Source organism: Neolamprologus multifasciatus, chromosome 19 (assembly GCF_963576455.1).
Source record: "Neolamprologus multifasciatus chromosome 19, fNeoMul1.2, whole genome shotgun sequence".
NCBI classification, from domain to species: domain Eukaryota; kingdom Metazoa; phylum Chordata; class Actinopteri; order Cichliformes; family Cichlidae; genus Neolamprologus; species Neolamprologus multifasciatus.
Genome location: NC_140457.1, coordinates 29,900,568 through 29,922,835, shown reverse-complemented (window position 1 = coordinate 29,922,835; position 22,268 = coordinate 29,900,568). Strand labels below are relative to the sequence as shown.

General features: G+C 39.5%; 2 protein-coding genes and 1 pseudogene across 6 annotated transcripts in view; all 3 read right to left on the bottom strand.

Moving 5' to 3' along the window:
* The window catches only part of dicer1 (dicer 1, ribonuclease type III), a 34,600-nt gene extending 29,564 nt beyond the window's left edge, over window positions 1-5,036 (bottom strand). Inside the window, exons 1-5 of the mRNA XM_085143485.1 lie at window positions 4,816-5,036; window positions 2,546-2,650; window positions 2,198-2,399; window positions 839-1,001; window positions 594-724 (exon numbers count right to left, since the gene is read on the bottom strand). Of these exons, the coding sequence (XP_084999611.1) occupies window positions 594-724; window positions 839-1,001; window positions 2,198-2,311 (408 nt within the window). The 5' untranslated portion in view covers window positions 2,312-2,399; window positions 2,546-2,650; window positions 4,816-5,036. The remainder of the gene's footprint in view (window positions 1-593; window positions 725-838; window positions 1,002-2,197; window positions 2,400-2,545; window positions 2,651-4,815) is intronic.
* Window positions 5,037-6,565: 1,529 nt separating this feature from the next.
* On the bottom strand, window positions 6,566-10,371 carry LOC146496822 (uncharacterized; annotated as a pseudogene). The gene is made up of 5 exons (XR_014871285.1): window positions 10,328-10,371; window positions 8,339-8,391; window positions 7,849-8,162; window positions 7,344-7,436; window positions 6,566-7,141 (listed from the first exon to the last, which is right to left on the bottom strand). The product of XR_014871285.1 is annotated as an uncharacterized LOC146496822 (transcript).
* Window positions 10,372-12,381: 2,010 nt separating this feature from the next.
* clmna (calmin a) overlaps window positions 12,382-22,268 on the bottom strand; it is a 45,814-nt gene continuing 35,927 nt past the window's right edge. The window contains exons 8-13 of one of the 4 annotated variants that reach the window (XM_085142658.1): window positions 21,692-21,774; window positions 19,456-21,594; window positions 18,842-19,014; window positions 18,136-18,220; window positions 18,000-18,052; window positions 12,382-15,750 (exon numbers count right to left, since the gene is read on the bottom strand). In XM_085142658.1, the coding sequence (XP_084998784.1) occupies window positions 15,633-15,750; window positions 18,000-18,052; window positions 18,136-18,220; window positions 18,842-19,014; window positions 19,456-21,594; window positions 21,692-21,774 (2,651 nt within the window). In that variant the 3' untranslated portion in view covers window positions 12,382-15,632. Of the gene's footprint in view, window positions 15,751-17,999; window positions 18,053-18,135; window positions 18,224-18,841; window positions 19,015-19,455; window positions 21,595-21,691; window positions 21,775-22,268 lie in introns of all 4 variants that reach the window. The other 3 variants (XM_085142659.1, XM_085142660.1, XM_085142657.1) reach the window with 3 other exon arrangements.

Here is a 22,268-nt window from a genome sequence, read left to right as displayed (position 1 = left end):
TATTTTGTTGTATTTATCCGCGACACCTTAAAGGCCGGTCCATGAAAATATTGTCGGGCATAAACCGGTCCGTGGCGCAAAAAAGGTTGGAGACCGCTGCTCTGGAGGATTTAGAGTCCCCCTGCAGCATGAAGGGAAACAGAGTGCTGGGCTTACCATGCCCAATAAGTCAGTGTTTAAAGGTATGAAAAAGAACTGCAAGTACAGATATTATTTTTATTATGACAAAGTAATGGTGTTTCTGAGAAAAACACTGGCATCAGACAATATTCGCTTAACTGGATGCTGTTGGCTTATTATGTGAATGTGATGACATTCAGGAACAACAATGACCAAAGTTTAAGTTCCATCTGTGTTTAAATGGCACCCAGTTTTATATTGTGTACGTTCAAAGTGAGTGCACTGAAAGAAGCTAAAACAATTAGTTTGTATAAATATGTTAAAAGAGTGAAAGAAAAAAGATGAACAATCTGACATATTATTGTATCTAACCAGTATTGCCCTTCATACAGTTTGTTTTACTCTCCTGTGTGTAAAGGAAGACAAACTTGTAAGAGCATCCCAGCATGCAACTAGCATCAGCTTAAGCACACCTGATTTTCTGTTATCTGTCGACTCCACCGTTGGTCAGTCCATGCTAAGGTCTCCTCCAGATCTGTATACTCTCCCACACTGAGGTCAGAGTGAGTCCTGACTGCAGCTGCTTGCTGAACTACAGAAGCAGCTGTGGAACACAGAGCAGAGATACAGAATGACACACAGACAAAAATCAAGCACCACGTCGCACCAGCTGAATCCGAATAAACAACAAGTTCACAGACATTTCTGGCACAGGTACCTGTGTTCACTAGAAAAACAGTCCTCTTCGCATTTTCTTGGTAAGGTCCACGTATTTGGTGGGAGAGCTCTTTTGTTAGAAGTACTGCAATGAAGGTCTTCCCTGAGCCAGTATTCAAGCAGACGATGGTATTGCGTTCAAGAGCTGCTTCAAGAAGTTCAACCTGTGGAGGCAGTTTCACATTTAGAGACAGCAAGCCCACAGCAGAACTAGAGACTAAGTGACAAAGCACAGTGCTTTTTAAAACCACTGCGGATCACTGATCACTAAGGCTGTTCATCAAAAATTATTCAAAACCAACATCCAGAACATTCTGATTAATGTGATCGAGCACTATTTATAACTTAAGTTCTGTTAATACTTCTACCACTAAAATATACTATGGTGTGTGATGGAATAATTGAATGTTCACATGTCATAGTCCTGAACCTTTTTTCTCTTTTTGAGCCATAAGCAATCAGCAAGTATTACTCAGGAACAGGACTCCAGTATTATGAGTTAGACTGATAACCAGTACGTGGAACTGGTATACATATGTGGACCCCCCGCCCCCAAAAGAAAAAAACAAAACAAAAACACCTTGGTATAAAAACAGGGAACAACAAAAGTAGTAGATGTCTTTTAAAATTAGAGTACTGGATTACTTATGACAATTACAGGTCAATATACACATCTCAAAATCCTGAGGAATGACTACACAAGCAAACTACGATATTGTATGCTTTCTTTATCATTAATGTCCCTATATAAGTGTGTTACTTTTTTGTTTTTTTTATTGTTTTAAATAAGCCATCAAACTGCAAAGACTTACAGATAAAAAAAATAGTCTATATGGCACATTCAAATGACAATCCTGAGTCCTCACTTTCCCTTGTTAATTACAAAACAAAGGTGTTAGTTTCATTGACAGGTTTGTGCAATTAAGTGGCTGTCCAGTAACTTATCCTGGTCCTGTGGCTGTACCTCTGCTAAGGTCACTGAATGCCTGCTTTGCCGCTTACGCTACTTGTTCAGTTTTTTGCTACTGGTAGAAAGATGTATGATACTTGGAGCACATTTTCATAGGATTGTGCTTTGTACAACATCAGTGATGTCTGCCTCCATATCTTCAGAAGAGCTGAGCTTTGCTCCTGACAGCAAATGTGGTCGTTTGCCTTCCATGCTCGTCCTGTGCTCCGGACATTGCTCAGAAGACCACAGAGTAAAGACTAAAGATAGAGTTGACTGCACTAGAGCCATAGGAGCCCATTTTTTTTCTTATTATTTAGTCTCAGTTAAAACAAACATAATAATAAGACACACAGGAAATCAGCAGCAATAAATGATCACTCAAAAGCTCATGAATTGTAGCCTTCTTGCCTGATATTTTCTAGGTGTATAAATGTTATCATGAATAGCCTCCTGCTGCCATGGAAGACCAAAGAAAGGCCCCATGGGTGAGGTGGCAGGGGTAACAAGCTGCAGGCCAGCCATGCTTCAAACTGGTGGAGGTGAGGGGGCTAAGGCTCCTCCAGTCGTCCACTTTATCTCATTTCGTCATCCTCTTCTTTTCAACAGTTCACTGGCAGTGGACATGAAAATATTTTGTTAGGGTGCTGCAGATGACAGACATAACATTAGGGTGTTTTAAGGTATAAAGAAGTTGAATTTAAGACTTAAGAATGGCTAAGAATGTGTTGGAAAATGCAAAAATAAATAAATACTTACTGATAACAGAGACACATGGGCTAGGCAGACAAATGTTAATCTGGGCTTCATGATAAAATATATCTTCAGCTCCTAATGCTTCCCCACATTTGGTTCAAAACAGACCTGAGAAATCAGAGCATTGTTATGATCATGTATTTCAAACATAGCTCAGTCAATAAGATTCAAGTAATCTATAAATGAGAATCATTTATTCTGATCCATCAATCAACTACTTTTCAACACATCTTAAACCTGAAATCGTCACCAGACCGCCTGACGCTTGCCTGAAGGCTGTTCAGCCCTGGCAGCTATAACCATTCCCAGCAGTCAGCTTGGTGCAGCAAGCATTTCTTGCTGTAAATGAAGCAGTTCACATTTGCTTGCAATTTAAAAGATTACAACCTGACACAACAGGCCTGAAGTGAGGTCTTTCACATACACAAATCTAGTAAGTGTTTCAAATTAAAGCAGACCACACTGGTAACGCAAATGCTGGAAGCCTTAACATTTCATATACAAGATGTCAACAGCAGGTAAAAAAAAAAAGGGTTAAGAAAGAAAGAAAGAAAGAAAGAGGAGAAGCTCAAATTCTGTAGCATTTATAAACCAAGTGTGGACGTCTGTCTGGCTTATCATGGGACAAAGTCCACCTCAAAAATGGCCACACAGATGTAAACACACAGGTGCATGGTGCTAACTGTTTGGATCACAAAATTGAGGAAGCTAATGTGTTAACCTGCTTACATCTACACAAAAATGAAAAATTTATAATAAAAATGTAAACAATATATCACTGGGTACCTGGAAACCGTATTGACTTTTTTACAGGTTCTGAAACCGACTGCAACTTGTGATGACTAAATGGTTGCTCAGAGTTTGAGTGTGGCACACTCACAACCACTTCTGATGGCAAGGCGATTGCACAGGTTGCCTGATAAGAGGCATTTTTTCTAAAGTAGACTGACAGCAGTCACTCGCAGAGAGAGATTGTTGAAGCAAATAACTGCTAAGTTATCAAAGGGGACAGACTGCCAACATGTTGTCATCAGTCTGAATGAGTCTTTGTCAATGACCACCGCCAGTGTCACAAATGATTTCGCAGACTGACTTTATCTTATGGGAAGTTTTAGCAGCAGTTTAGGCGTGCTTGACAATCTCATTTTGCAGCCAAAAAACAGAATATAGTAAAAAATATAATTTGCTGTTGAAAAGCTGGTGGTAAATCACAAAACATCTTTTTCTTCTGATTATCCACTTCAGGGTTGCGGTGGACTGGAGCCTATCCCAGCTGCCTTAGGGCAAGAGGTGGCTGAACATGTCGCCAATCACAGCTATGGGCAATTTAGAATCACCAGTTAACCCAACCCCACTAACTGCAAGTCTTTGGACGGTGGGAGGAGAGCCAACGCAGACTCTGCACAGTAAGGCCAGATGGTGAATTTGAACCAGGACTCTCTTGTTGTGAGCAACAGTGCTAACCGCCATGCTGTCCCAGTTTCATCATTATTTGATCAGATTGAAGTCCACCTCCCAGGTTCTATATTACGTGAAATTGTTACATTAAATCCAAGGCCGAACTCTGGCATTTCTCCACTTGTCAGCAAGTGGCAAAGAGCACAGTGTGTGTTGGATGGCTAGTTAGCAGCTAAATGTCACATTTCCACCGAACACCTTCAGACAACCAGTCGAGCTGATGCACACGAACTCGACATTAAATTAGTTTGAGTAAACATTTGAATACTGGTGGTTTAAAAAAATGTACTAGAAGAAAACGAGAACTTTAAGGTCCCTGGCCTGAGAACTGCTATAAAAGTACAACGATAGCTACTGCTAAGTGTGCCATATTACAAAAAATTACTTATTTACGTAATGCTGCCTTACACTATGATGTAAAAAATCAAACGTCTCTAAGAACCCGTTAGCATTGTACAAAGCGTTGCCGATTGAGCAGAGACTTGTACAATTGCAATGAAAACCTTTTCACAGCGGCCAAAACAGTAAGTGAACGTAGCATGCCTAGCACACGATAAATGAAAGACTGGGCCTGTGTATTGCGGCGGTAACTGGCCTGGCTGTGTGTTTTTCCTCGCATTGTCCCTGAGCTACAGGCGAATCTGACCCATGGCTTCACTTGAAATTTACAGCGTTAAATATAGTGCAACATCTGTACGGTCACTGCGGCCACCATGCACCATCATCATGTCAGCCAGCTAGCTAACAGCTAGCGAGGCCAAACACCACAGCAGTATTTTACAAAGAAGAATCAAGCAACTCGACTATAAACTCACCACTGGATGCTTTTCTGATTATCACCTCGATTAGCGTAAACTCATTCGTTGAATATTTTAAGTGCCATTTACTCTCGTCCCGATTTGGTAGCTACTCGTCCACGGGGGACCACTTCCTTTTACCTGGGCCTCTGCTACGACAAAACATTCACGTAAGCTACGCAACCGCTAGTCAAAGAGTGGCGCACCAGTCTACTAACACGAACCAGAATAGCAGTCCCCGTACCGAGCACGACGTGTGGAGGTCCCCCTCCGACCATCTCAGACAGGAAACCACTAACGGGTTTAACTAGACCAAAGCAACGCTGAACACCTGTGACACTGAACCTGACGCTGCCCAGTTTACAGGTTATTAATATTTCATCCTGCTGTTGGATTAATCGTTACTACTATTCAGACTATAAATAAATAAGTCTGTGTGAAATGTGAGTGAAAACAGGATGCAATGACAGCATTCAGACAAGCAGAAGCCTGGCTGCTGGTTTCTTTTAACAAACCCTGACAGCAAACGTCACCAAATGCTGTGTTCTCGATTCTTACTTGATATAGCATCAAACTGTTGCTTTCACATCTTAACAAATGTTTTCAGTGGGTGAAAAGTACCATAACTTCTCTGCTTCTGAGCCATACCAATGGATGTTAAATAAAAGTAACATTAAAAAATCTATCATTGAGGATTTGCTGTTTGTTTGTTTGTTCTGGGTTTTTTTTTTTTGTGAAAACAGTGATAGTAATATCAAAATTATTGGTCGAGTCGCCATGTTAGTAGGCCAAACAAAGCGAACGTGCTGTGTTGTCGGTTGCGACGTTAGATCACACGATCGGGAAGGGAATAAGCTGGAAAATGGGCTCTTTTTATCGTTTCCCCTCCTGGAAGCAACGTGAGGGATCTCATGTATCTGATGTTACCAAATGAAGACATCAGGCTTGGATAGCAGCGGTGAGACGAGCAGATATCGAGTTCTCATTTTTTTTGTTGGTGTCTAAGAAATTCATATTGCTCTTTATAGGCTTTTAGTTTTATTTTCAATGCGCTGAGATCATAGAAAATTAGAACAAACATCCTAATGTGTGATGCAGCCGAACTATGTTCTGTTTGTGGCGTAGCTTATCGGTGACAACTCCTCCAGAGTAGCAAGTGGAATTTGCCTTTTTTGCAGACGGTGTGTTTATGTTTTCATCTAGAGCAGGGGTCAGCAACCTTTAACACCAAAGAGCCATTTGGAGCCGGTTTCCACGCAAAAGAAAACACTGGGAGCCGCAAATACCTTTGACATCTAAAATGAAGATAACACTGGATATACTGTTTTTACCTTTATGCTTTGTGTGAACAACTAAAGTGTGTTGCTTATGAAATCCATGAAGTGCTACAGAGAAAGTTACATTTTATTTATGTAATTAACACATTTTGAACTCTTAAAGAAATATAAAAAAGGAAAGATACCCACACTGTAAGAAGTCATCTATAGAATTTATCCAATAAATCTGAGGTAAGAATTTGCATAGACTTTTTTGTGGTAGATTTAATAATAGCTTCAATAAAAAGCTATGAAATACTTTACCCCATATTTATGTATACATTCAACAGCTACTTACTCATTGAAATTAGGTAAAATTATCTCTTGTTTGCTAGTTGGTAATACCTGATAATTATTTAATTATTCAATTATTATCAGTTGATAAACATTACCTATTCATATAAGGTAAAATGTACCCCCCCCCCCCCCCCCAAAAGAAAAAAAAAAAGATATTCAAATGGTTCATGGTCTCAATGTTTTTATTCCATAAAAACACAGAATAAAGTGCAACACAACAGCTAATGCAGACAACACTTTCAAAGGCCACTTAGTCCATTTTAAAAGCCAAAAGCACATACAGAAACTCTACGAGGTTGTTTCTGTGCATGTACGTTATCAAACACATGTATAGATAGAACAGAACACTAACACCAACATTCAATAGTTTCTGTGCTTGCTGTCAGCTCCATCAAGCTATGTCTGGACAAAATATCCTCTGGGAACAACAGGGGAAATGTGTGTGCATTGCATAAGCTTATTTTTGAGGCCGTGGACCCTTTTCAGTAGTTTCGTACCGTCAAGTTCCAAAAAAAGTTTTTGAAAAGTGTCAGATGTGTTCTTCAGCTCCTTCGGATATTCGAGGTTGAGGGCATATATCAGTCCCATCAGCAGGACACATGCCTTTGTTCAGCTTCCACATCCCTCCATCACTTGGTTTCCCTCAATCACACGTCTGATGGATCCTCCTCAGCCATGATGTTGTGGATCACGATCACCTTCATCATATTGTTTGTGTAATCCTCACATTCCTACGTGTTAAAAAGAAAGAAAGAAAAAGCATACACATGTTTTATTTTATTTAAGATGCTTTTTCAATACATTTCAGTTTATCTAAAGAGGGGAGCGGACACGATGAATGGAGAAGGGGAGAACAGGGGACAGGAGAGGACAGGAGAGAGGAACATTAGGATCCCTTGAGTTAATAAGTAATCTGTCATCAATATGACAAACCTGGCAGTCATGAAAAAGATCTTCTTGTCTTTCCCCGAGGTAGCTAATGAGGCAGCAGATAACGACATCCCTTTTCTTCTCGATGCTCTGTGTCTGTAGGGAGATACAAGTTAGTGAAAAGACTAAGTGGAGTGATTTACTTACATTAAGACTGAATTCCTTAAAAACAAAAACATGGCTGATGCCTCTCTCCAGCTTTCAACAGGTGAGAGGCTGGGTACACCCTGGACAGTCAATCACAAGGAAACATAGAGACAGACAGGATAGACAACCATGCACGCACACACTCACACCTAAGGATAATTTGGAGAGACCAATTAATCTAACAGTCATGTTTTCTGACTGTGGGAGGAAGCCGGAGTACCTGGGGGGAACCCACACATGCACAGGGAGAACATGCAAACTCCATGCATAAAGACCCTGGGCCAGGATTTAAACCCAGGACCTTCTTGCTACCCACTGCCCTCCATAATTACATATTTGTGAAAAAAGTCAAATAACATACGTCATTCAAAGTGTCCAGCAGAGGTTTCATCTTGGAACCAGCAGCTCCTCCTTTGGCACGCAAGAGCTGCAAAAGATAATCACAATCCTCAAAAACACATGGCACAGTTTCAAACTTTTTTAGATGGCCACCAAGATGTTCAAAAAACTGCCTCTCATTGTCAAAAGAGCATGAATTACAGACAATGCATGTGAACGAAAGGATGTTGCCTGGCTGGGATGACTGTGAATGATGCCTTGACAAATGTGTCCTCAATGCACCCCATGTCTTGACAGTGCAAGGGCAATCTGCATGAAGGCAGGGTATGGAGTGGACTCAACCAAAATGCCCATGTATTAGCCTGATGTGTTTCAGCAGGTCTAATCTTTTTGTGGTTGTGAAGTTGCACAGCTTGCATTTCCAATTCATTTTCACATAACTGAGGACTTTGGTTAAGATTAACCACATTTTCAAGGTCAATGTGATTTATTTCATTTAGAAACTTGCATACCTGTAAAGGATACACCGGGGGTGGGGACGTGGGTGGGTGTGTCAGCCCTAGAACTGGTAACAGAGATAAGAGATAAGATAAGATAAAACTTTATTAATCCCTCAGGTGGGTTCCTCTGGGAAATTTGGTTTCCAAAAAGCACAGCACCGACAGAAGTTACAGAATATTATATATATATATATATATATATATATATATATATATATATATATATATATATACACACATATATAAATACAGAGACATATATAATGTATACAATGTTGCACCATTGACTATTAACAAAAAGTATTGCACAAAAGGTAATTGCACAGTGAAGTGAAGAGGCACTACAGCTTAGTTGTCCCCCCCTCCTTTGTCCTCCTGTTTCCCCTCCCTCTCCCCTCCAGAGAGGCGTTAAACAGTTTGATGGCGTGTGGGACAAAGGAGTTTTTAAGTCGGTTGGTTCTTGTCTTTGGGAGAAGCAACCTGTCACTGAACAGACTCTTCTGGTTGTTTATGGCCGTGTGCAGAGGATGCCCAGCATTGTCTATAATGTCCATCAGTTTTTTTAGTGTCCTTTTCTCTGCCACTGACACAGATAGTGAGTGTCCAGCTTCATGCCGACCACAGAGCCAGCCTTCCTGATCAGCCCTTTCCAGCCTAGAGTCGTCTATCAGTGGGTCTCTGCTTGTAAAGGACACACGTGAGGACCTGAAAATGAGGGCAAATAGTGAGTGTCCACATACACAGATTCTTCATGCAACAAAAATAAGAAAATACATTACACAAAAGAAATTTTCAGACATGTACCTGGTTACAAGTTATTTATCAATCTGAGTCTCTTTAATGAAGGTAGAAATTAAACATAAGGTGAATATTGTTCTTCAGTTTTTCTTTGCTCCTCTTATCTGAGAAGTCTGTCTGTCTGTTATACTTAACAAGGGTCTGTTATACAGAAATTACAGATTGTGTACTTACCTCACAAAATTAAAGGCATTGCAACTGCATAGATTAATATTCATGCTTCATGGAATTAGCTTCATAGATCATATTCATAGATGTAATATGCTTCACAGAACATGCCGTATTTCTCCAAATTATAGCCCAGACATAATATATATATATAATATTCAAAATTAATTTGGACCCCAGGTGTTTAAAAGAACCAGGTTGCTATATGTGGCCTGCTGAATAATTGGGGACGTATGATTATGAAAACAATTATTAAGCACTGACGTTCTAACACTACCCAATATAATATGAAATAAATTCAAAAATATTTTACTTGATCCCACAATTCCAAAAAAAAAACCTTAGGTGCAGCAACAGTGGGTATTTTCACACATACTAGTGGGATACAGTAGTACTTTGTTTTATTTTTTAACATCTGCCATTTCAATATTTTAGAAAAAGCTAGCATTGACTCATTTTTAAACTTAAAACAAACAGTCAGACAGTCAGTCACAGGCCTGGACTGGGACAACATTTCAGGCTGGGAGCTTTACCCCCCTGCTTTTATTTTGGTGTGACACCCTGGGGCAACTTCAGCTACTTTCTGTCAGAGACCGTTGGCAACACTGATGGTCTCATGAGACGCCCTCCCTCTCTCAAACACACTTGTCCCGCCCCGTGAGGGAGTATCTTAATCATCAGTAAGTAGGAGAGACTTTCTATCCAATCAGAGGTGAGGAAGGCGGGGCCTGCCCCTACTTACTGATACGTAAGATACTCTTTAACCACACATCAATAAATACAGTTAATAATTCAAACTCTAAGATGACTCACTTAATGGAGCCTATTTAGAAAAAGTGAGTGGCAGGTTTTTTTAAGAAAAGTAGCTTTTCTGCATTATCAGCAGTCTCTACTATTTGATTAATATTCTATTCACTACTATTGATACTGTGAGTTAAGGTTAATAATGTCTTTCTCTGAATCATCGTTGTGTATTTTAGACCCCATTCATGGAAGACTGCTCAATGAAGTCTGATGTTTGAAGCAACCCAGTACCCTCCATTGAGGAGTAGCGATTCCACAGTTCCAGTTAACTGCATGGCGAACCAACCCAAGAGTGGATAAGATTGCTGAGGTTTTTTGAAGCCAGAGCTTTGTTTCTATCACGTGGTGGAACAGATACCTGCAGGACTTTCCTTCTTCACCGGAGTGTGGTAGGACAAACAATTAAACAAACATAGAACAGGCCCCAACAATCGATCAGTTATCAGACATTCCTTCCTACATTTGACCCAGAGACAAGCTGTATGCGTGCACTTTAATTTAGTTTGTTATTTTGGGGGAAATGTTTTGTATTTTATTTTATTGTATTAAGTACATTTATTTGCAGTTGCTGTGTGTCAGATATAACATTTTGTGCACTGTTTACTCTGGTGTGGTTCTTCATTATTGATGTTTATAGAGCCTAGATTCTCTGATACTAGCCTATGGCGTTCCACAGGGTTATGTGCTCGGACCTGTTCTGTTTACATTACACATACTTTACTCAAGCAATATTATTCTTTAATATTGCTATTAAGCTATTGTCATTGATGTCAAACTTGCTCATTTGAAATGTGAATCTATTTAAACAAGATGCCATTAGCAGCATTATAATGCAATAGTAGTGACACAGCATAACCCAAGTATACGTACAGATGTAACCTAGGTAACGTTTTCTCATTTTTCAGAAATGTTGAAAACAGGATTGGATTTGATGTGAATGTTTTTTAATTAATTTATTACCTCCCTCAATTGGGGGGTGGGGTGGGGGGATCATAATAAATATTCAGAAGGATATATTAGTGAATGAGTGCATATATACATACACAAATGTAATCATTGCGAAGGCCACTTTTCTGCAGAAAATGTTATTTTTACTTTTGATAGTCTTACTGGTGCTTTTTTATTGTTATACTGATACAAAAGTCTTCATTAACTCATTGTTAAATATTATCTTCAGTGTTCAATTCAGAGTTTGAGTTCTAGCAAGGAATCTATAAAAACATGTCAACATATATGCACATGGATTCAGATGCATTGAAATCACTGATAAATATTTTTTTAGATTTGACGATGACCACATTTGCACTCAGCTGGAATGAATGGCTGGTTTGGGATGGCTGTAGATCAGAAGGTAGAGCAAGTCTTCTACTAATCGGAAGGCTGGTGGTGATCGATTCCTGGCTGCTCCATCTGCATGCCAAATATCCTTGGGTAAGATACTAACCTCAAGTTGATGCGAGTATGAATGTGTGTGAATGTTAGATCACTTCTGCACTGAAAGAGTGCTTGTATGAATCGGTGAAGCAGGCATGTCGTATGAAGCACTTTGATGCTCCGGGAGAAGAGAACAGTGCTATATAAGAATCAGTCTATTTACCTTTCATTATGTCGAAGCAAGACTTGTGTTTATGTATTTTTCAAATGCACAATACTTTAACCAATAGTAAGTAGGTTTGTTCTGATGGCAAAGATGACAGAACAACAGATGTTTGTTATCCTTTTGTCATATTGCTTCATTACAGACATTGTTCAAAAATAACACATAGAAAGATATTTCAGTGTAAAGCATTCTTTTTCAGTAGCAGGCTTGGACAGGCTAAAGCATAGCTTAAACACATAAAACATGTCTTTATCATAAATGTTTTAATAAATCCATTGATCCATGGTATGAGGCATAAAACATTACAAATTCATATTCTGCCTAATATTATACAACATGGAGATGGGGTGATGCTTTACTACACAAGAAATATGTGACTTTATGTGTGTTGAAAACAAGACTCCATTATTGGGCCTGTGGTGAGTTGTGTCATTTCTGTTAGCACTTCCAACACTATCTTTGGCAGTTTGTGTTCCTTCTTAAAAAGTGCAAAAGACTCTAAATTCTTCCTTCATAGTGCTGGTATGGAAACTCCAAAATTTTGACATATATTGTCCTACAATTTTTCTAAGTGCCATCAAAAACGTTCTGAAATCAACCTTATATATATATATATATATATATATATATATATATATATATATATATATATATATATATATATATATATATATATATATAAAAAAACAACTTAAAAAAAAAAAAAACTTTTTGGTTTAAATTGAGTTCATATATCCTTCAAGGACGCCTTCTCCTTGAACCAGATTTGAAGAACTTCTTGATAACACCCTAAAATCTTCATCAGGTTTAGATGGCTTTACATTTTGCATTCAGTTATCCATAGTATGTATTTCTGTGTACAAATCAAGTCTACTGTACAGTTATGATGAACCACAAAAATATAATAGTGCATTTGTAAGCACATATGCAACAAAATATCAAGGCCACAGTTGAATAAAAATATGAATGTAATATTTTAAAAACGTGCCATTTTCTGATTAAAGATGTTATTAATAGTAATAGTCATAATTGTCTAATATACAATGAAGTTTGGATTTAAAGAACAAAGCTGCATCTCTACATGGGAAAATGTGAAAAGAAAAAACCTTTTGAGAGAGAAAATATGCTTGATTTTACCAACACACTTTCATTTTTATAATTATTTATAATTTGTCAAATTACAAGTTCATTTTCATCACACATTTCAATAGCGAAGAATTCATTAGAAAAAAATAAATTACAACTACAAATTAAAATGAAAACTTAACTGTAAATATTAGTAACTCAAAACCTTCAATGTTTATTAAGGTCATCACATCTATGATGCAAAACAGTATAATGCTGTTATGGAGCTTGACACCTGAATAAAGGTTTCTAATAATATGTGACAAGGTCTATATAGCAGTGGTGGACAAAAGGTCACATTAACGTAGCAGGATCTGCTTCAAGTGACGTTTTTCCTCACACAGTGAGTGCATGGGTTCATGCCTGTCAAGTTTTTCTGATTGCATGGACTCATCTGTGGAGATGTACATTACAATGCACCAACTGTGGATGTGGCAGGCAGGACAGGTTACAACAACACAATTAATGTATGGGGACGATGTGTTTTAATGTAATAATTTAATGATTTTTAAATAATATCTAATGTTTTGATACATTAGACATGTGAAATGCATAAAGCCTTAAAAACAAATGTCTGATAAATGTGTTTAAAAATGCATTGTAGCATACACCTACATAGATGTTGTTACAGTTTTACTTGCACAACTGCAGCTTTCTTCTTCAGCCTTTATAAATAGGACTTATTTGTACAAAACAAAAAAGCCTTTATTTTTCTATTAAAACTTTTAATCTATAACCCTTTTTTGTGAAAGTTAATATATTTATTTTAATATTAAGACTAATATGAGTGCACTAAAATTTCAAGAATAAAGTTGCAGGATCTTTTGCAGTCATGTAAAACTCAAAGATACTATGTGTTTTTGAAATGTAGCCTTTTTTGGTTCCTGTGCAAAATGTGTTTAAAAACAGAAAGCAACGATTTGCAAATCTCACAACCCCATATTTTATTCACAATTTAAAAAAAAAAAAACTGAAAATATACTAAAGGTTTAAACTAGGAATTATTTTAAGAAAAATATTAGCTCATCTTGACATTGATGGCAGTTTGTATGAACACTATGAGCTTCTGGGAAGCAGGCTTAGCTAAAACTCTGAGTTGATAATAAAGTTTCCCTCATCTCAGGTTAACAAACTCAAAGTCCGATCTATACTCACCATCTTTGACCCTGGGCAATAATCCTGTCAGGCTGTCAGCAAATTTCCTGAAAACATTTACTGTGTGTTGCACACTGGAAATATTGTCAGCTGTCACATTTGGATCTTGGAGCGCATGTAAATATTTGTGTGAACACTAGGTGGGGCTGAGATGACTTTAAGTGTCATGGTTCCTGGAGTCAGTTTGTTGTTCTTTTTCCTCAGTTAATTTTTTTAAATCTACATTTTCAGTGTTCTTGTAATTATGTTTGGATTATGTCCTGAAGTTTCTGGGTTTTTGTTTATAATTTAATAAACAAGCTTCAATTAATGTCTATCTTTTATTATCATTCTGGTTTTGGTGATTCGGTTTATACTTATTCTTCTTAGCCTTCCCCGTTCCCTCAGTGTAGGTGTTTTCATGACTTCCTGTCTTATTTTGCCATTCAGTCGTCTCAGTTTTCTTCAGTTCATGTTTTGTTGTCCATGCTCCCACGCTCTGTGTTTTCTCTTCTGTCTCCTAGTTTTGCACTTCTGCCTTGAGTCCAGCTTTGTCTCCGTGACATGCAGGAGTAAGCATGCATTTGAGTTTATCCTTTTGTCTGCAGGGTCCTGCATATCAGGTCCAAGTCCTGCCTGCCGCACAGCATATCACGACATTGACTCTCAAACTATATATTTTATATTATATATATTTTAGAGTTGTTCTTAAACATGGACTATCTGCAGGTTCTGAACATTTACATTGTGTGCACAGACTGAGATTAAGTCATTATTATTCTGAATTATGTCAAACAACATTTTGGTATCTGAATTTCAGCGTCTGAGCCTAGACACGTTTTACACTGAAAAGCAGCTAAATTAGTGTCGAGTCAACCCGGAACCGTAATCGCTGAGATGATAGGCTCTGCAACAGATCAGCAAACCATGTCCGAGACCACTTATCCAAAACAGATCATGGATTCAGATCTGACATTTTTATCTTCACTTTTTACACCTACATGTTGTTGTTCTTAGGTTAGAAGTCAATAATTACATTTAGATATCAAATCAAATTAGAATTCCAGCTTCATCTAAAAATCAGTTGGGTGCATGATGACAGCAGGCCTCATAAAAACGATACCGCCAGTGCTACCCCAGAATCTTCTAGCAGATGTATTAATTTAGTATTAATTTAAAAACTGAGTGCTCCTCTTCATTCCAAGAAGAATTTCAAATTTCGGTTTGTCTGATTACAGAATTCTGTTTAGGTTTTTCTTACATTTTACACAGCGTCCCAACCTTTTCAGAATCTGGTTTGTTTATTTTAAACCAGTAAAATTTTTATCTTTAAATTTTTAACTTTATTTTCATATAAGTGTGAACTTTTTCTAAAAAGACTGCAATGTTTTTCCTCCCCAAGTGACCGTTACACTCTCACATAAACTGCTTAAGCCACACTAGAAGCTAAAAACCAAAAACACAGAAAACAAGCTCTTGTAGTTTTAAATTATACATGTTTTAAATATCTTCACTTAATGTAGATTCATTAAAAGGTGGCAGTTGGCTGTATGAGCATGTGCATGTTAAAAAACCTGAAGTTTTTTTATTTTTCCTCATAGCTCAGAGAAGCTGTGCATGTGTGTGTGCGTGTGTGTGTGTGTCTGTGTGTCTGTGTGTCTGTGTGTGCGTGTGTGTTCAGCGGTTCAGCAGCATGTTGGGCAGTGTCTTCAGGTCGATCTGAGGCAACACCCAGAAACAGTAGAGCAGTAACCATAGCAGCAGCAGCACACGTAGCTCCCAGTTCTCCCTCCACCTACACACACAGAGACAAGTGTAACTTTACTTTCTCTTTGCAGTGTTTGAGCTCATTTGATTTAATTGGTGGTTGAGCTGCACTCTTCGGCTAGTTCCCACACTTGTGCTCTTCATAACATTTTCAGTATTGCAGCACATTCTCGCTATATTAACTCAAGCAGCTGTTTTCATTGCAGACAATTTAACATAGAAGAAACCCACATTTGAGGCAAAGCTATGGTGCTGAACCAGACTGCACACTACAACCGTGCTGGGATTAGCTCGCACAGATGGAACGGAAGTTTGAATGTGCTTTTCTGTCTGTTACAACATCTGTCTGCTGTGTTACAAAAGTCATGTCCAGTAACAAATCACATTTTTCCGACAGCAACAGATTTCAACATTTACCATGTTGTCATTTTTTGTAATATGTACTACAAAAACAAGTTGCATGGACCAGCTACGTTGTGATTTCATTCAAAGGAAGTCTGTGTAGTCTTCACAGGTACATCCAAACGTAGGTTCTCCTGCTAATCTGTAAGCTGCAGAGAAATGAAGACGTCCGTCCTTCCTGCGCCACGTATAAATCTAACTCGAGTGCTGTTTGCTCACAAAAACATAATTTTTACAAAAGTTACTTCAATTCAGCAGCTACTGTTACAAACTTGGCAACACGGTAAACCTACATCACAGTTAAAGGCTCGAGTGTTACAAACAACTCCAGTTAGGTCCATAAATATCGGGACATCAACGTGATTCTAACATTTTTGGCTCCATACACCACCACAATGGATTCCAAATGAAACGGACAAGATGTGCTTTAACTGCAGACTGTCAGCTTTTATTTGAGGGTATTTACATTTGCAAATGTGCCTCCCACTTCTCAAGGGACCAAAAGTAATGAAAGTAATGGGACAATTGGCTTCTCAGCTGTTAGATGGCCAGGTGTGTGTTATTCCCTCATTACCCCAATTACAATGAGCAGATAAAAGGTCCACAGTTCATTTCAAGTGTGCTGTTTGCATTTGGAACCTGTTGCTGTCAACTGCCAAGATGAGATCCAAAGAGGTGTCACTATCAGTGAAGCAAGCCAGGCTGAAAAAAACAAAACAAACCCATCAGAGAGATAGCAAAAACATCAGGCGTCTCAAAAAGAAGGAACGCACCGGTGAGCTCAGCAACACCAAAAGACCCGGAAGACCACGGAAAACACCTGTGGTGGATGATCAAAGAATCCTTTCCCTGGTGAAGAAAACACCCTTCACAACAGTTGGTCAGATCAAGAACACTCTCCAGGAGGTAGGTGTATGTGTGTCAGAGTCAACAATCAAGAGAAGACTCCACCAGTGTGAATACAGAGGGTTCACCACAAGATGTGAGCCCCAAAAACAGGAAGGCAAGATTAGAGTTTGTCAAATGACATCTAAAAAAGCCGTCACAGTTCTGGAACAACATCCTATGGACAGATGAGACCAAGATCAGATTGTACCAGAGTGATGGGAAGAGAAGAGTATGGAGACGGAAAGGAACTGCTCATGATCCTAAGCATACCACCTCATCAGTGAAGCATTGTGGTGGAAGTGTCATGGCGTGGGCATGTATGGCTGCCAGTGGAACTAGTTCTCTTGTATTTATTGACGATGTGACTGCTGACAAAAGCAGCACGATGGATTCTGAAGTGTTTCAGGCAATATTTTCTGCTCATATTCAGACAAATGCTTCAAAACTCATTGGACGGTGCTTCACAGTGCAGATGGACAACGACCCAAAGCATACTGCAAAAGCAACCAAAGAGTTTTTGAAAGGAAAGAAGTGGACTGTTTTGCAATGGCCAAGTCAATCACCTGACCTGAATCGGATTGAGCATGCATTTCATGAAGACAGTTGCAGTAGAGGCCTGGCAGAGCATCAGCAGGGATGAAAGCCAGCATCTGGTGATGTCTATGTGTTCCAGACTTCAGGCTGTGACTGACTGCAACCAAGTATTAAAAAATTAAAGTTTGATTTGTGGTTCTTATTCTATCCCATTACTTTTGGTCCCTTAACAAGTGGGAGGCACATATGCAAACTGTTGTAATTCCTACACCGTTCCCCTGATTTGGATGCAAGTACCCTTAAATAAAAGCTGACAGTCTGCAGTTAAAGCACCTCTTGTTCGTTTCATTTGGAATCCATTGTGGTGGTGTATGGAGCCAAAAAGGTTAGAATCGTGTTGATGTCCCAATATTTATGGACCTGACTGTAAATCAGGGAAGGAAATGCTCTTACCAAAAATCAAAGTCATCACGGTCAGCTTTTGTAGTTGCAGCTCTCCGACTGTCCTGTGAAAATGCCAGTCGCACACTCTCAATATACACTCATTGTTTTAACATCACTGTGGGAGGGAAAGGAGCGTCAAACTCACCACTGACTCAGGGCAATGAGCCCCCTTTCTGTGACGGAGAACTGGTGGGATATGGCTTTCACCTTGTCTGCTGGAACCTCCACTGCTCCTGACGAAACAAAAATCTATCACTTTCATTCTCAACAGACAGTAAAGCCAGGAAATAACAAAAACAATTACTTTTTCAAGTACTGGCATGAAAGCAACACTAAGCTGCTCCAACATTCTGGCTCAAGAAACTTCAGGTTTACAGTGAAAACACTAAAACAAAACAAAGAACCAGACAGAACCAAGCTCTGATTCTACTAATACTTAAGGGTCAGGCAGAACTGAAGAATATAAAAAGGCTTTAAACATTAAAAAAGATCCTTTTTCCTTTATTTTCTGCTATGTATTTAGAGCAGGTCATCTGCTGATAGGGAAAGTTGGTGCTTCAATTCCTGGCACCCCCTTGTCTGCAGGCCAAATATCCTTGGGCAAGATACTAACCTCAACACATTCATACTCTGATAAATGTGTGTGAATGTTAGCTAGAAAGCACAGAAGAAAGTGTCTTGTCTGTCTCATACTGCCTTCCTTTAATTTCCTTCAGCCTCCACTTTTCAGGACATTTATAGAAATGTCTGACTGAAAGGCTGGGTCAGAAGAATCCCATCATTTGCCACAACATTGCTTTCCCCCTGGGTAAAGTGTGCTTCTCAGTGTACACTAAGAATAGAGAGCCTACCTCACAGGCTCTGTGTTTTCCCTGGCAGAGACTGGCTTCTGTTGCTCAGCCTCACTGGGATCCCTCCTGTCTGCTAGAACATCAGCATCTCCTAAGGGCTTCACTCCAGGCAACAAGCAGTGCTGCTGGGATCCAAATACATTCTTTGTCTCTTGGGTGGTCTTTGTGATCACCTAATAGGATAAAAAGAGATGTTTTAACAGAATAGAAAGTACAGAAAAAAATGTCACACTTTAACACATCATTGCTTCTGTCCTGCTCATTGTGTGAAAATCATCAACCACTTAATTTATCAGTAAAGTCTCTGAGAAACTTGCCAAACAAGCTGAAGGCAGGGCTAGGTGATAAAATGATAAATATAATTACAGCGAAATAACTTTTCCACTATCGAAATATGAGACGTGGTCAATATAAAGTCAGCAGAACTCATTTGTTTCACATTTTGAAGGCTAGAGACAATGACGAGTTGTGTATGTTTGGACTGCTGCAGCGGTACATACCTTAAGAGCAATAGCAAGAGAAAAGACAAAATGACAACAGAAAATGCTCCTGAAAACTCGCAACTGTGTTACTGACCTTAAAGCTCCAAGAAAGTGAAACAGGTTCACATTTACCTCATCGTGCTCCTGTATCAAGTCCACTTCCCTGAAGTCTTCACCCAGCGGATCGAATTGTTGGTCTGATGGTGGTGCTGGCTGCAGAGCAGAGACACTCAAAACAGAGGGCCAGGTTTGTGCTTCAGTGTCAGGTTGGTCTGTAAACATGAGCTCTTCTTTGTCAGGGTAGAACAGATCCATGGGCTCAACAGGGTCACCAACCAGATCCTCTGTTGGAGAACCTCGATCAAAGTCTGTATAAAACAAAACGTCCATGTTTCTGGACACGGTAGCTGGTTCAGAGCGCAACGTCCCTATCTCATCACGTGGTTCGGTGTTGAATGGATCCAGTGTACTAAGCTGTGTGTTGGCTATGTCGCTGCTACAAAAGGTGTCAGCTAGTTTGCTCTCATGTCCATCAGGTGGATCCGTGGAATTTACAGCATGCTCAATATCCACTGTATGAGTTTCAGCCTCTGTAGAAAAGTTAGTTTCTCCCTGAGAATCATCAAGAGGAGGCTTGCATTTATTACCATCTTCACTTACTTCAATCTGACCTTGCATGTATTCAGTTGATGATAGATTGTGTTCATTTATATCATTTAAATGCTGATTTTCTGGATCCATTAATTCTCCTGCAGATGTGGCTTTAGCGTTTTCAAACAGACCCTCAGCAATAATTTTATCATCTTTATTGGAGGTAGAGCTTTTTTCACCTGGGTTTGCAGTACTGTTGACACACATGTCGGTCACCTCGCTTACAAACACCAATGGCTGGCTGAGATTTTCATCAGCAGTACCGCGTTCTTCTTGGTTACAATTTGTATCATCCTGTTCTTCAGGCACACTGACAATAGAGATGGAAGGAATATTCATGCCTCTGCTTGGATCCCGACTTGTTGTTAATACTTCCTCTGTGTTGGTAGAAGAGGTGTTTTCTAAAGCTTTAGTAATTTGTACAGAATTATTTGTGTCCTGAGAGTCTGGGCTGTCTTTTAAAAGTCCTTCACTTGCTTCATCTTGTGTTTCTACAAGTACTTCATTCCTGCCCTTTAACATTTCTGGTTCTTTTTTGTTCTCTAAAGAACCACAGCAGTCTTTTTTATGGGATTCAGTTTCCAATTCAACCTCCTCAGAGACATTTATGTCTTGCAGAAATTCACTTTGACTGTTAGTTTCTCCTTTGTGGTTCTGTGCATCCACAGATTTCTTCACACATTTCTCATCTCTGTGAGTACCGTCTTCTATAATATTCTCTTTCACAGATTCTTCACAATAGTCGCTGGATGTGTTGGAGCTCAGTATTTGAGGTTCAAGGATATCTTCAGCTGAAGATTCTTGCTCCTTCTCTTTTAGGGATTCAGACTCTAGCTGTGTTATAAGCTCAGTATTGATCTGCTCAGGTACCTGCTCCGTTTCCAAGTCCTTGTTGCTTCTTTCAAGTTTTGAATCTTCCACTTCAGCTACTCGCACTTCCCTTTTCTTAGCATGCCCCTGGAATCTGTCCTGCATGCTCTCCAGTGAGCTCAAAGAGTAAATCCCTTCATCAACACAACTCTCACTCAGTGACTGCTCATCAGCGGCTCTTTCTTCTATGGATGGGATGAATCCTTCATCAATAGCAGTTACTTCCACAGGAGTCGCACGGTACACATCCCAAGCTGTTCCAATATCACACAAGCAACTTTGGCTCTCACCATCCTTCTCCCCTGCCACGGCAAGCTCACTCTCCACCCAAGAGTCCGGTGAGCTGATTGCAGAGTCATCCATTACTGACTCTGTGTTTACAGACTCGGGTACTGATGAGCCGGTGGGCGAGTGAGTATAAGACAGGTGTGGGTCATCATTGCTGGTTAAGATTTCTTCCACCGGTTTTATGGGGTCATCTGTGTGGGGCGAATCTGTCAAAATGTCATCGCTGGACCACGATCGGGTTGCCGTAACCCTGAAGGAAGGTGGCATCATGCTTCTGTCTTCTGATACAGAGGAAATTAAGATTTTGGGTGGGGGTTTGGCACAGTCCTTCTGAAACATATAGGACCTCTCCTTTATTCTGCTTCGGTGAGTACCTTTACTCAAGTGGTCAGAGTCACTGTCGCGGAAGTTGAGTCGGCCCATAGAGACACTTCGTTCAATTAACTGGCAGTGCTCCTCTGGCTGAGACGGGAACACAGAAATATCAGTTTTCAGATGACTGCTCAGTCAAAATACAATTCAATTCACTGATTTTGTCTAGGTAAGGGATCTTTCATACCTCTTCGATACCAGGGAAGTGCTCCAGGAACTGAGACACATATGTAATGATAGACTGCCCATCTGGTGCATTGATAGACACATCTGAGCAAATAAAGGAAAATTGAGAGAGAACAAGAGTGAATGCCTTTTTATTATTATTATTATTATTATTATTATTACGGTATGATCCTATGTCCAAGATGTGCCCAAAAGACAATCCAGGAACAGGCTTATGAAAATCAAAAAGCCGTGTCCAACTTAAATTAGGTAAGGCTCCTGTTCAACATAATCTCCTTGGGCATGTCTACACAGCTTCCAGTGCAGCTGCTCTGTTTGGAGGGTCTTAGGAGACTCTGACCAGTTTCCTGTCTGTGGCAAAATCTCTACCTCTTCACTGGGGATTAAAGTTAGGTTTCCAGCAGTTTTCACTAGAAGAATGTGCACGTACTAACTCTGTGCCAGGCAAGAGACTGAGACCAGGAGCATCGAATGAATGCTTTACAGGAGCACCAAAGCATTCATTACAAGTACAAATACAATGGAACGTCCACGGACTGATCTTAAAAACAAAGCAGCCAATTGAAGACAGCCCAGAG